This window comes from Cydia amplana, chromosome Z (genome assembly GCF_948474715.1).
Source record: "Cydia amplana chromosome Z, ilCydAmpl1.1, whole genome shotgun sequence".
Classification (NCBI taxonomy): Eukaryota; Metazoa; Arthropoda; class Insecta; order Lepidoptera; family Tortricidae; genus Cydia; species Cydia amplana.
Window position 1 is genome coordinate 32270252 of NC_086096.1, and position 13886 is coordinate 32284137.

General features: G+C 38.0%; 1 protein-coding gene across 1 annotated transcript in view; it reads left to right on the forward strand.

Annotated features, from left to right (window-relative positions):
- The window catches only part of LOC134661081 (collagen alpha-1(I) chain-like), a 39223-nt gene extending 29821 nt beyond the window's left edge, over nucleotides 1-9402 (forward strand). The window contains exons 26-32 of the mRNA XM_063516990.1: nucleotides 1459-1674; nucleotides 2165-2417; nucleotides 2836-2982; nucleotides 3586-3740; nucleotides 5094-5209; nucleotides 6369-6471; nucleotides 9197-9402. Coding sequence (XP_063373060.1) covers nucleotides 1459-1674; nucleotides 2165-2417; nucleotides 2836-2982; nucleotides 3586-3740; nucleotides 5094-5209; nucleotides 6369-6471; nucleotides 9197-9334 — 1128 coding nt within the window. The 3' untranslated portion in view covers nucleotides 9335-9402. The remainder of the gene's footprint in view (nucleotides 1-1458; nucleotides 1675-2164; nucleotides 2418-2835; nucleotides 2983-3585; nucleotides 3741-5093; nucleotides 5210-6368; nucleotides 6472-9196) is intronic.
- Nucleotides 9403-13886: the final 4484 nt, after the last annotated feature.

The following is a 13886-nucleotide window of genomic DNA, read 5'->3' on the forward strand; positions in this document are numbered from 1 at the left end:
ACTGGGCGGCGTTTCGACAAAATGAATTGCGGACGCGATAACCCATGGGAAATCTAAACAAAACAAAATGCATTTGCTACTAAGACAAATGGCAGTCTGAGGTTCTTAAGACAAAATAATTATAACTCGAAACCTCATTAAAACTGCCGAAGAATTACCAAAATTCCTTCGGTGTACGATCATTTTGATGTGCATTAATATTAATATTCTCTTTTGGCACGTATTTAACGGGTCAACTAATTAATCGAATTTGGGTAGTTTAAAATAATAGAAATGGCTACTAAAATTTATCATATGGCAACAAAAACGGAGCCTTAAAATATGTCAATATGAGTTGTATTTAATGCCGTTACAGCTTTTGATTATTTTTAGGCAGGTACCAAGTATTTATTTGCCAACTGAATTAATATATTGGAGGCCATTTATGAAGCACAATGAAGAATAAAAAATGAAGTTCTTTTAAAATATTTTGTTTGGTTATTACACGGTCTACCTAACACGCTCCTCCTCGCTTCGCTCGTCGTCGCACCTATCTGTTGACTCTAGCAAAACACAGTGGTAACTATAGAAATTAGTAATTAAAAATTCAAAGATCTAATGGTATAATGGACATTAGGCGTTTCATGATTAAAAATTTCGACTATAAGTATACTGACCATTGCATATTGGTAAATTAATTTGAGGTGTTTTGTGTAAGAAGTGACCAATATTCATTAAATTTAACTGCTTTTGTGTTAAAATACTACCTAGCTGAAACGATATGCTCAGTTATGATTAGTTGATTACTTAGGTGTGAACAACTAGATGACAACTAAATTTTATGATCGCTTTACAATATTAGTTGCCAATTTATTATTTTAGGCGCCAACCTATCACTTTAAGTTCCCTATAATTTTTTTAGGTGGCTTGATTTTGCTGCCAGTTTTTTTAATAATATGATGCTTATATTTGAGGCTAAAATATTTTTTTTGGCGCTAAAATTTTAATGCACAGCCAAATTATATTATTATATGCCCAATGAAAGTTCCTGATTAATATTTTAGGTGCCCGGTTAATAATAAGCCTTTTCTTTAATTTTACTCGCGCTGAACTCGCTCAAGTAAAAGGGTGACGGTACCACGGTAGGTACTGAGAAACATGTTTGCTTGTTTGTTCGAGTTTTTGCGCATACAAATGAACGTCCATAAATAGGTACCTATCTCTAAAACTTTTTTAACTTAGTTGCGGTTTTCTGTAAAGTCGTATTTTAGATCCTACTCTAGCGATAGGATTTAACTTACAGGCATAATATGGCTGTCACGTTTTAACTAGCGTTTATGTGCAAGAGTGACGCATAGCAGATAGGCGATAAAAGCGCGACCATCCTAGATGTGCGAATAAGTGGGCGGGGCTTAAATTAGATTGCTTTAAATTGGTATATATATATTCGTTGAAAACAATATTCAATCAACATTTTAGGGTGAAGTTGGAGCACCGGGAACTACCGGGCCGGAAGGCCCAGCAGGGAAGACCGGGCCCCCAGGACCACAAGGGCCACGAGGAGAGAAGGGAAACACGGGGCCCAAGGGCCACATGGGAGACACCGGCCCAATGGGCTTAAAGGGCGATCAGGGCGACGTCGGGAAGAAAGGACCGCCCGGGCCAACAGGGCCTTTGGGACCTAAGGGGGACATGGTAATAATTTAAAACTATTTATATACCTATGGGAAAGGTGATGAAGAAATCGTCTTCAGTCCATACACACGTAGCGCCAGTAAAACAGATAGTAAGTTATCATTGGATTGGTTTTTGCAGCCCACGTAAAATAAGTATAATCTATATTTTCGACCGAATTCCAAAAATAAGAACTAAAGCATATATGTATAATATCTGGGTGACCGGGAAAACATATAATAACTCTGAAATGCGCGATTTCCCAGAGATAAGACCTAGCTAGATCGATTTTTCGCCCCCGAAAACCCCTATATACCAAATTTTCATCGAAATCGTTAGAGCCGTTTCCGGGATCCCCGAAATATATATATATATAAATAAATAAATAAATAAATAAACAAGAATTGCTCGTTTAAAGGTATTAGATAGATAGATAGATAGATTAGATTAGATAGATACGAAAATTCTGTAGTGTTGTAAAAAATATACTTAACTACATATTTATTATTAGGGTCCCGAAGGACCGCAAGGAGCAAAAGGCGAACCAGGACCAGCGGGTCCTGTAGGTCCAGAAGGGCCTCTCGGTCCCAAAGGTTCGCCGGGCCCTGAAGGCAGGCCGGGCCAGCCCGGGCCGCCGGGGTCGCCGGGCCCGCCTGGCCCGCCAGCACCTCCGCCGCAGCTGCCCGCCGAGCTGTTCCTGTCATCGCGACGTAGACGCAGCGTCGAGGATGATGAGTCGACCACTGATGCCGATATTGAAGACGGTAAGCTTTCCAAAAACAATTTGTTGCTTTTTTTAAATGTTAAAACAGTAGGTAGAAGAGCAATAATAATTTAGAAAATATGTCCTATTATGGTTCTATTGCAATCGTTGCATAACGTAATCTTAAGGAAAACGTAGAGAAATGTAAGATGACACCCTGCTGTCACCTCTATTGACAATGACTTAAGTTTCAAGATGACATGTAGGTACTGGGACCGCGTCGAGCACCAGCACATTTACCTTAACTAGCGCCGTCTCGAGCAGGGCACAACAGATTTATTGTTCTACGTATAAGGATTCATCACTGACAAAAATCTTAATCATCTTATTTTATACCTAATATAATATCGCTATATTAAGTACCTATCGAATTGCATAATATAGATTTAATATAAGTACATCTAAAAAAAATATTACAGAAGACATTGACTGGGCCAAAGAAATAATGAACGGCGTGTTGGCCGCGCGCACGGCGCTGGACGCGGCGCGGCGCCCGCGCGGATCGCGGGGCAACCCCGCCCTCAGTTGCAGGGACTTGCGGGTCACACATCCCAACTCCACGGACGGTAAGGCTGCCTTCACAGAAGACATCGACTGGCCAGAAGAGATTTAATGAATAGTGTGCTCGCCGCGAGCACAGCGCTAGATTAAAGGGAAATCAGGGTCACACACCCCAGCTCCACTGACTATAAGGCGGTCTTCACAATAGATGCGAATGCACACCGCTCCGTAGCGCAAGCAGGATATCGCTATATACAGATATAGAGCTGTCTCGCTCACATATAGGGTTTGCACGACGGATCTGATATGTATGGGAAGATCCGCGGATCCGGATCCAGATCCGGATAATTTCATACATTTCAAATCCGGATTGCAAACCTTACTCACATATCGAAGCGGCGCGTGCGGATAGAGCGAGAGGTAGTTTAGTTTAGAAGCAAGAAGTGCATTGTTATAAGCCCAGTCTGCCCCTCGAATTCCAATCCAGCCCGCGGAAAAAGAGGGGCGTCCATGACAGTCACAGCAACCATACCTAGAAGTACGTAAACCAAGTTTCGGCCTACACAAATTCGTCTAAAGTGCAGTGTAGGCCTCGGGCTAAAAAGTTTGGAGACACAGCCTGTATTGTAGCCTGCCTGCAGCCTGTAGCATCGTCATCTAATTCACAGGATATTACTGGATCGACGCGCGCGGCGGCAGTCAGCCTGTGCGCGTATTCTGCAGGGGTTTCTACACCTGCCTTTATCCCGACGCGAAGAAACCCGCCACGTACAACGCTTACGGGTCTGCGCAAAAGTTTTCACAACTCGACCACGGGTACCGGGTAAGTTTACTGGTAACTTAATATCCAGCACCATTATCACCATTGGTTACCTTACAGATGTGCAAGCTGCGGAAAGTTTCCATAAATTCTCGGATATTACATGAAACTTTCACTAGGAAATATGGGAAATTAAAATTTAAAATTGGAAAGTTTCAATTCTCATACAAAAATGTAAGAAATTTTCCGAGTTTTCCCTACGTTAAATTTCCGAAACATTTCGCAATTTTGAAAAGTTTCCTTAGGCACATCAGCAGGTTACCTAATTAAATTTCTCTCCAAACTAAATTACGGGGACATAGTGTATGGGCCACGTCTACAAGACAAAACTCGTCGTCTTATACAGCGAGTTCAGAATGTCTGTTACCGTTTTTGTTATTCAGTCCCGCCTAGGAGTCACATTACACCGCATCTAAATAAGGCTTCAATACTTAATATGACATCTCGCAGACACCTACACCTTGCAAGTCTTTTGTTTAGTGTCCTGAACGACAAAAAACCGGAATATTTATATTCGAAAATACACGTTTCTTCATTCCACAGACGACATGGTAATAGATCCACCAGGCGTTGTCTTTTAGAAACACACCCACACAAAACTGTCGCTTTTACAGGCTGCTTCCGGTATCTCGCAACCAAGTGCTGGAATAATATCCCTCCACCATTAAGATGTCTTAAAACAAAACGATCGTTTAAGTTTCATTTTAAAATATACCTTTTAAATAAACCAAAATATAGGAATTCCGCACGGGTATTTGGTTGCAGATTACCGGATCTAGGCTGTACCTATGTGTACAATACTTTATGTTATTGTAGGCCGTTTTCTATCCCCCATCTGATATCATACTACATATACACTAACAGGCACCACACTATTACACAATCCGTAGCTAATTATTATTTAATAGGCAAGTTTCTAAATATTTTTGTATTATTAATTTTTACTCGATAATCTGTCCGTGATCTGGATTCTAGCAGAATTATCAGTGCTTCACCCGAAAGAGTGGAGCGTATTACTGAGCCAGAACCCTTTTGTTTTGCTGCAACGCACACAAAAAAAAATTAAAACAAAAAAAAATGCCTATCAAACAGTCTATCTCCCTCTAACATAAACAATACAATACCATATACATTATCAACTTTTTTTATGGATCTGCCGCGATCGGCAAGTAGGCAAGTAAAGCAATAAAAGCTTCTGATCACGTGATCTTGATTTCTACAGCTATAATTTTTATAATATATTTATTCTATTCTATGAACAGCAAATTAGGTAGAAAAGAATTTTATTTACATGACTCTTCAACAAAATAATATTTATTAAATTAACTTAGGTACCTACTTGCTAATCATTTGCAGATAACGTACGAGGGAGAGGGTACTGGCTCTGTACAACTGAGATTCCTGAGACTTCTATCCAGCGGAGCCAGACAAAACTTTACATACACGTGCGTCAATACCAGGCTTGAACAAAGGTAATGTGTACTCACATGCATTAACATGCCTATATCACAAAGGTGTAGGTACCTCACAGTAACATATATAACAGAAAGGTCTACTCACGAATCACCGTCCCCATGTCCCCAATAGGCACAAAACGAGGATAAAACTATTTCGAGGTACCTACCTGTCCCCGGCAGTCGCAGATAGTTAATGTACATTCCCAACTGGACCCACCTCGGTTGCGGCGCGAGGACAGATGGGAATACAATACATGAATACCTACACCGCATGCAACTTAAATGATAGAATCTCCTGTTAAAAATGTAAAAATGCGTTATTACCAGTTATTTAAAAGAAATTTTTCTAAATGCCGTGGTTAAAACGAGTTTTAATTTGATACGGTGACATATATGTTATCCATGCAGTATATGTGTTACCTAAGTAGTAGGTACCTCCTAAAATATAAATAAATAAATAAATATTAGGGGACATCTTACACAGATCAACCTAGCCCCAAACTAAGCAAAGCTTGTACTATGCGTGCTAGGCGACGTTATACATATGTACTAATATAGATAAATACATACTTATATACATAGAAAACACCCATGACTCAGGAACAAATATCTGTGCTCATCACACAAATAAATGCCCTTACCGGGATTCGAACCCAGGACCATCGGCTTCACAAGCAGGGTCACTACCCACTAGGCCAGACCGGTCGTCGAATATGTATCCATGTTGTATAATATGTGTATATATTTTAAAAGTAAGTTCGGCTTTGCCAGCCATATCAGAGCTCACGCTCGTAATTAGCTAGGGTCGCCGTTGCCGATTACGGCATGGATAACTATATATGTATATATATTTGGTCAACCAGATTTGACAGTAGAAAAAGGCGGCAAATTTGAAAAATGCAGGCGCGAAGGGATATCGTCACATAGAAAATTTGAATTTCCCGCCTTTTTTTACTGACAAGATTTGGTTAACCAGCTATACCTAAGTAGTAGTAGGTATACTTGATCAACCAGATCTTGACAGTAGAAAAAGGCGGCAAATATGAAAAATGTAGGCGCGAAGGGATATCGTCCCATAGAAAATTTGAATTTCGCGCCTTTTTTTACTGACAAGATTTGGTTGACCAGCTATATCTACTAAATTGTGTATTTTGTATCTATGTTATTTTTGCAGATCGGACATTCCCGCAGACTTGACACAAATTAACAATATTAAACTGATTGGTCAAAACTCATTTGAATTCAGAGAACCAATATTTCTTAAGGACGAGTGTAAGGTAATTCCTAAAGTTCTTTGACTAAATAAGAAAAAACCGGCCAACTGCATATCGGCCCATGCATAATCCGGGAGGTGTCCACCAAAAAAGGGTAATGAGCGAAAGCGAAAGCAACGGACCGGAGTAAAAAGGTAGACTTCCACCAAGAAAGAGTTTCAATCCCGACTGGCAGCGGACTTCGCGAAGCGAGCAAGGTGGGAAAGGGGTCATCCATTAATTACGTCACACGTTTAGGGGGAGGGAGGGGGTCAAGAAAATGTGACATGTTGTGACAGGGCACAAACATTGTGATGTCACTTTAACTTCATCAGTAACCGAAAATTAATTTAATTTTTTTATTCGCTGTACAGTTAAATAATGAGATTTTGGATGTAACTTTCGTTGTGTTATAAAATTACTAATATTTATATATTAAAAATATTTTTTTGTTAAAAAAATAATGCCGAGTTGATATTGTCGATTTCGTTGAAAACAAAATTGCCTAAAATGTGACGTCACACCAGGGGGGGAGGGGTTTGCAAAATGTGACCAAGTGTGACAAGGAGGGGGGAGGGGGAGGGGGGGAGGGGTAAAAAACCTAGAAATTCGTGTGACGTAATTAATGGATGATCCCAAATGATAGCATACGACGCCATGACACCAATACCTACCGTCTTTACCATAAAGATTAAGGGCACTCGGCGCCGCGGCCGGTTCCCAGAGCCCCCATCCTCAGAGGCCTCGAAGTACAGACAGGAACAGTAAACTATTACTAGTGTCCGACCGAAGGTTCGGTTTCGGTTTCGGCCAGTTTTGGCCAAAAAATCATGTTTCGGCTGTGGTTTCGGTTTCGGCCTAAAAACGGCCGAACCTTTCGGCCGGGTCGAAACTTACGAAATGGTACTTCGGACAAAGACCAAAAGTTGGAGAATAAGTAGGACAACAATATTAATATCAACATATACCTATTACCTACTGATTCATGTATAGACCTACTCGTTAGCGGTTTAAGTATAAATGTTTACACATTGTGATTTAAATTTCAGATACATAAGTCAAAAAAATAAAGACATTAGAACCGTTTAAATCGTTTAATGGTGATTTTAACCAGGGCCGGATTAAGCATGTCGGGGCCCCCAGGCAGTGCAAGGTTCGGGGCCCCCTAAAGTTAATTCTGCATACAGCATGTTCTGTTGTTCAGTACAGGGAAATAAGTTTGCGTTTTTAATTTCAATCTTCAGGCGTTGGCCGAGTATCAGCTCGGCCCTTGTCGAACGATGTCTTTTTCGCTCTTATTCACTCACTTATTCAGTCATTGGCTAAAGGCTACGCTCAACTAGTGCCGCAAACTTGATTTTCTCAATAGTTAATATTTTGCGAGGCTGAACAGCTGACTATTGATTAATACGAAGAAAAAACCCTTAAAAAAGTGTCCCCAGTAGAGTTTCTCATACGAATGCTCGACCTTAGCCTCACTTTTTACCTCAATTTACCATTGGTTTGTGTTCCACATGTCCTCTACTTCAGCTTAGCCTTTGGCCTCGCTGCGCCATGCTCGGCCTGCGGTCTCGCTTTTTAATACAATGGACATTGGTTGGAGTCCCTGAAACCTGAAGCACGGCTTTGACTTCGCATGAAAGTTCGCCTCATTGGGGCACTTCGGACTTTTAGGCCCAGGTGAAGATCGGTACCCGGCCTTGCGATATTGTCAACAAAACATTTCGCGCTCGCTGCGCTCGCGTTTTTGGTTAGTTTTTTGGTTAACCCTGTATCTACATGTTAGCTTGACTGGTGAATTTCATAGAAGTTTTGATGTTTAAAATAACACTTGCACTGCGTGTGTTATCAAAATCGTTGCAGAATTATCTTGGTCTAACTCTAGTAATTTTCTTAAAAAACTGCTTAAGTAACATCAATTTCAAGGACATTGGGTATTGACAGCCCCATAATATGTGTGTAAAAGCGGTTTTATGACATTTTTTCAACGATTTTAACAAGTCTACAAAAGTTTCGGTTTCGGTTTCGGCCGAAACTAGAGCCAAAGCCGAACATTCGGTTTCGGTTTCGGCAAAAAAACATGTTTCGGTCGGACACTAACGATTACCCATGAAAAATGTTAGTTTAATGTTAGGGGAATGGATACAACAGCGTCAGTGCTCTATTTCCGACTGTAACTACCATATCAAGTGAACTATTTGTCCCGGTCCCCATCTTTGCTACAATAAGAAATCTATCGTCAAGCCCTTTAGTTAAACTCAAACTGTCCATTGTATTAAAGGTTACGAGGCAGGGGTTCAAACTAGGGTTGCCAACCGTACTATATTATATAGTATTGTACTATATTTTGGGTCTCTGTACTATATACTTTTGGAAAAATATATAGTACGCTAAAATACTATATTTCCGATTAAACGTATATTTTCACGATTTTTACACATTACTAAATTATACAACGGGACTTAATCGCGTATCTAAGTTTTAAGATTTACCTCCGACGTTGTCCCCGTGGTCGTCGGAGGTAAATCTTAAAACTTAGATACGCGATTAAGTCCCGTTGTATAATTTAATAAACGTATATTACACTTATGTTTAGTATTTTATCTAAAAGTACTATATTTGTGATGCCTTATTCTGGAAAATACTATATTCCACCAAAAAATAGTTGGCAACCCTAGTTCAAACTATCCTCACGAGACGCCTCCTACCTACAGAATAAGAGGCATAAAGTAATTGTTTTATTTTGCAGACTGGAAAGGGCGACGTAGTATTAGAAATCAAGACTTCTCGGATGGACCGGCTGCCCATAACGGATTTCCTACCGCGAATGTTCACGGACGCCGAACACGACTTCTCGTTCGCCCCGGGGCCGGTCTGCTTCAAGTAGCGAGGACTGCTTTACTATGTACTTAAGAACCTTTGTAAATATTGTAAATAAATTATTGTGACGACTGATTTTCTTCTTTCTGGTATCAGTGCCTTGTTCCCATATATATAAATAATTAACGTTATCTACAACATTGACGATTCCTGCGGCGTTGATTGGGGGTGTCAGTCAGTAATACTATACTCTGATAATAACGATGAATACTGGGAGAGTAAGAAAAAGTGAAAGTCGCTTAGCAAATAAATTTATTTCTTAATACACGTAATATTATCATGGATAAACAAATATTAGATTGGTATCGTACTGTGTTTAGCATTTTATGTTTTACGTAATTTACAATTTAACAAATCAGTACATCACTAAATCGATGACAGCGTATAGGGCTCACAATCAATGCCTACCTACTAATAAGTAACAATTCACAATCAATTGTATTGGCCTAGTTTTTACATTCTTCTTGAAAAAAAAAATGTAAGCAATGGCAATGGCAGCGAAGCGAAGCGAAAATGTACAATGTAATCTGGACAAAATAACTAGTGGCTCTGTGAGCTGTAGACCTCGCGAGCAGAGCTTAAAACTGAAAACTACATAAAGCTACAAACAAAAATTAAACGAATACGCTTAACCCGCGCTTGATAAATAAAAAATAAGAAATTTTTCATTTTTTCAAAATAAAAAAATAAAATAAAAAACAACTATACGAAATTTAAGTATAAAAAAAATACAAAAAGTTATGTAGGAGTATACAATTACTGGGGATGGAACCAGGGACCTCCCGATGCAAACAAAAAAAAGCGAACGTTTGCAAAACACGCCATTATAGTTCTTACTAAAGCTGACGAAATTTAACTACTCATTCTCAAGTAAAAACTAAATATCTAAATACCGCCAAAACCAGCGATACAAATTTTCTGAATTTTTGGCCATTTAATCTATAAACATATCTCAAAAAGAAAAAACTCTTATGATACCGATACGACTATTTGTTTAGGCGGGAGCTATCACGACTCCGCAATTTTGAAAAATTTCCAAAAACCGTATTGACAAATTTTTTTTATTTAGTCATAGAATTCGATCACAAAATTTCACGAAAATCGGTTAAGAATTGCGACCTGTAGAGGAGAACATCCGGACATACAAAAGCAAAATGCCCGAGTCAAAACGTAGACCTTCGCTACGCTTCGGTCAATTATGTATTAAGGCGGGATTCCACCAGCGCGCGCCACAAATATTTTTATACTGAATATGCTTGTGCCGCACACTGTTGGGATTCATGTAGGGTCGCGCCAGGCGAGCTGCATACGTCAGGCGATTTGATCGTACAGTCATATAAGTCATATAACATGTTTAAAAAAATAACCAAATATTGGAACGATGGCTTGCAAAGATGTTCGTGAACTCGATCGGACATGGAAATGATCTACTCGGCGAATACGCTCAGTCCGATTTGTGGTAATTTTTAATCCATTTTAGATTAGCGAATTTTACAGTAACGGTAAAAAGTATACTGCAGGTACCTGCTAATTAAAATACTCATGAGGTTAGATTTTGTACCATCAAAACAATAAATGCATCGTCTCACTTCTCGTCTGCCCACGCTAGGTCAGTAACGATTGGAGATTTTTCAGACACATGTATGGAAATTGGAACTCGAGCATAATACATGATAATTATTAAAGTTCTGTCTTGCTTTCTATTTGAAAACTAGGGAGTATGGAATTTCCCAACAATTTAATTGCTAGCTAGACTGACTTTGTCTTCATAAGACCTTAGTTTGTAAATATCATGACATCATAATTTCATCAGTTTCATCACATCGGGCGGACGAATATTAAAATACTACAAATCGGCCTGACATCTTGTCTTAACTTCGATAAGTACATCGACCATGAAGATTATTATATGATACAAAGTATAAAATAACTAGTCATCTTGAGAAGTTTCTCCTCGCATATTATAGTACCTATGTACATATTTTTCAAACATCATGGGTACGGTGACACGCGTCATTATAACTCGGCTATGGTTCATGAATGTATATGATTACACATGACCACACAACATCATATGTTAAAATATATCTACCTAAACGCTATCAATCAATATTAGTGACATGAAATAGGTATACCCACAAACGTGGCTATACAAACATTTGTAGCCATCGACTATACACCAATAGGAGCAATCTTCAAGTCATCACACGCCAGGTATTACCCTGTCCACGAAACGTATAAAAATATTTCATAAAGATTGTAATTTCACTCCAAAGGCACCTCCTAGAAATTTTCGTTTCACGGACATTCATTTTATTATTGCCGTTTTCGCCACCCCTGAACAGCACATAGTCATTAAAACAATTCTATTCCTAGTTGAAATTCTTAATTTTTCAGTCGCCCCTTTTGATTATTTAGAGCTAATACTTAGTTCCGTAACTTGAGCGTAGCTTATCTACGATATCCCATCAGTTAAGGATCTTGTAGTTATAAGCCTACTTTTTGGTTTGTATCAAAAGTTGCTGTACTAGCCAATATATACAGGACATCCCATCGCTATGCGACATGGTAGCAAAATGCCTTATTCGCATACCTATTATAATAATTTGGAGAGGATATTATGCGTTAAATAAATAAACCTTTTACTTTTTAAAGTATTTTAAGACTAAAAAAATGAATTGTCATATCTGGGGACCGAACTGACTAAATGAGAATTTCTTAGAAATAACATAGCATTTCAAAGTAATGTACCTTATACTGTAAATATGATACGAGCCTAAAATTAATATGTTCATAAAGTATATATGTACGGTATAGGTACCTAATTAATATAATTACATACGTAATAATTTGAGCTCATAAATAAATTATAGGAAAATCATATTTAAAGTATTTTTAATATTTCAATGCCATACATTTAGCTACAGTGATATTCAGAATTAGAAAGAATAAAATAGGAGCAGGTTAAAAAGGCATTTGGGAAGTAGGCATTTTTTCCTAAAAATATTCATGAGATGGAGTAGTTAACCATGATAATAGAGTCTCTCATGAAAATATTATAGCGATAGCGGTTCGCCAAAAAACGCTGCAAATGGTGTTAAAGGTATGATCTCTTGCTATTTTGTATGTAATATTGACACACGACAATGTCTAGTCTAGTCATAAATATTAACAAAGTGCGGCCCGCGTCAACTTTGTTAACTACTATGTGGCCCTTGGCTGCTAAAAGGTTGCTGACCGCTGGTGTATGGTATTAAACGAAAGAGCTTTCTAAGCCGATTCCATAAATATATCACATCATTACATTTGATTTTTTTTTTAAATTATAATACAAATAATTTTCAAAACATACGAAGTTTGGGCTTCTTCAGATACAATACCGTTAAATTTTTTTTTGGTAAATATACCTCAAATTATATCTAATATCCTTATATCTAATCCTAATAAAGCAATTTTGAAAATATTTACATTTACTATCTTTTTTTTATGAAGAGTTTTTTTTTATATTCGGGTAAAATAAGAGTATTGCAACTTGGTTTACATGTTCCTTTGGTAATATCTAAGCCAAGAAGAAAAGAAAAAGTATGGTAAAAAAAAGTTCTGATGAGTGGAGAACTCGGGGAAAGGGGGGGGGGGGGCGTTAAAGGTGTTTTTTCAGTTAATTCTTACATAGATAATTTTTACTACGACTTATAGATTCCGAAATATAAGCTACTTTCTGTAAAAACCGTTATAAATTAATTTTATGCTTTCTAAATAAATATTAAATTGAGAGATTCATAGATCACTTGGTAAAATTGAAAAATTAAAAAAAAACTAAAGGTACATATTTTAATAATTGATTTATTAGGTTTAGATATGAGGATATTAGGTATAATTTGTATTTTTTAGTATGTTTTGAAAATCATTTTTATTATAATTTAAAAAAAAATTACTGAAATGTAATAATATGATATATTTTTGGAATCGGTTCAGAAAGCCCTTTCGATTAATACTACACACGATAGGTTTCTAAGGATTTTTTTTTTATTTCATACAAAAAAAAGATGACGTGGTAACTCATCTCGTTGTTTTTTTTTATTTTAGCCGGAGAGCTAGCCACATAAATAGGTATGCAATTTATAGAGCAACGAAACCCCTCTAGTTATTATGCCATACTATCATTATTAATTAATCCGGGCGCCTAGCAGCTGTCTAGCGGTGGGTGCGGGAGTGGTTGGGCAACAAAGGGGTTGTAAAATCAATCGAAGGTGTGCAATTTATAGAGCTCTGATTTTGGTGTGATATAATAGCTTATTATGTATTTAATTCAAATATAAAAATGCCAGGCATTTTAATTGGGGGAAAAGTAGTGCCAGGTGACTTACAAGATTTCGCGAAATAGTACCAAAATAGGTTTGCAATATATAGAGCAACGAAATCTTTCTAGTTAGTGTGCCATACTATCATTATTAATTAATCCGGGCGCCTGGCAGCTGTTTAGCGATGGGTGTGGGAGTGGATGGGCAACAAAGTGGTTGTAAAATCAATTGAAGGTGTGCAATTTATAGAGCTCTGAT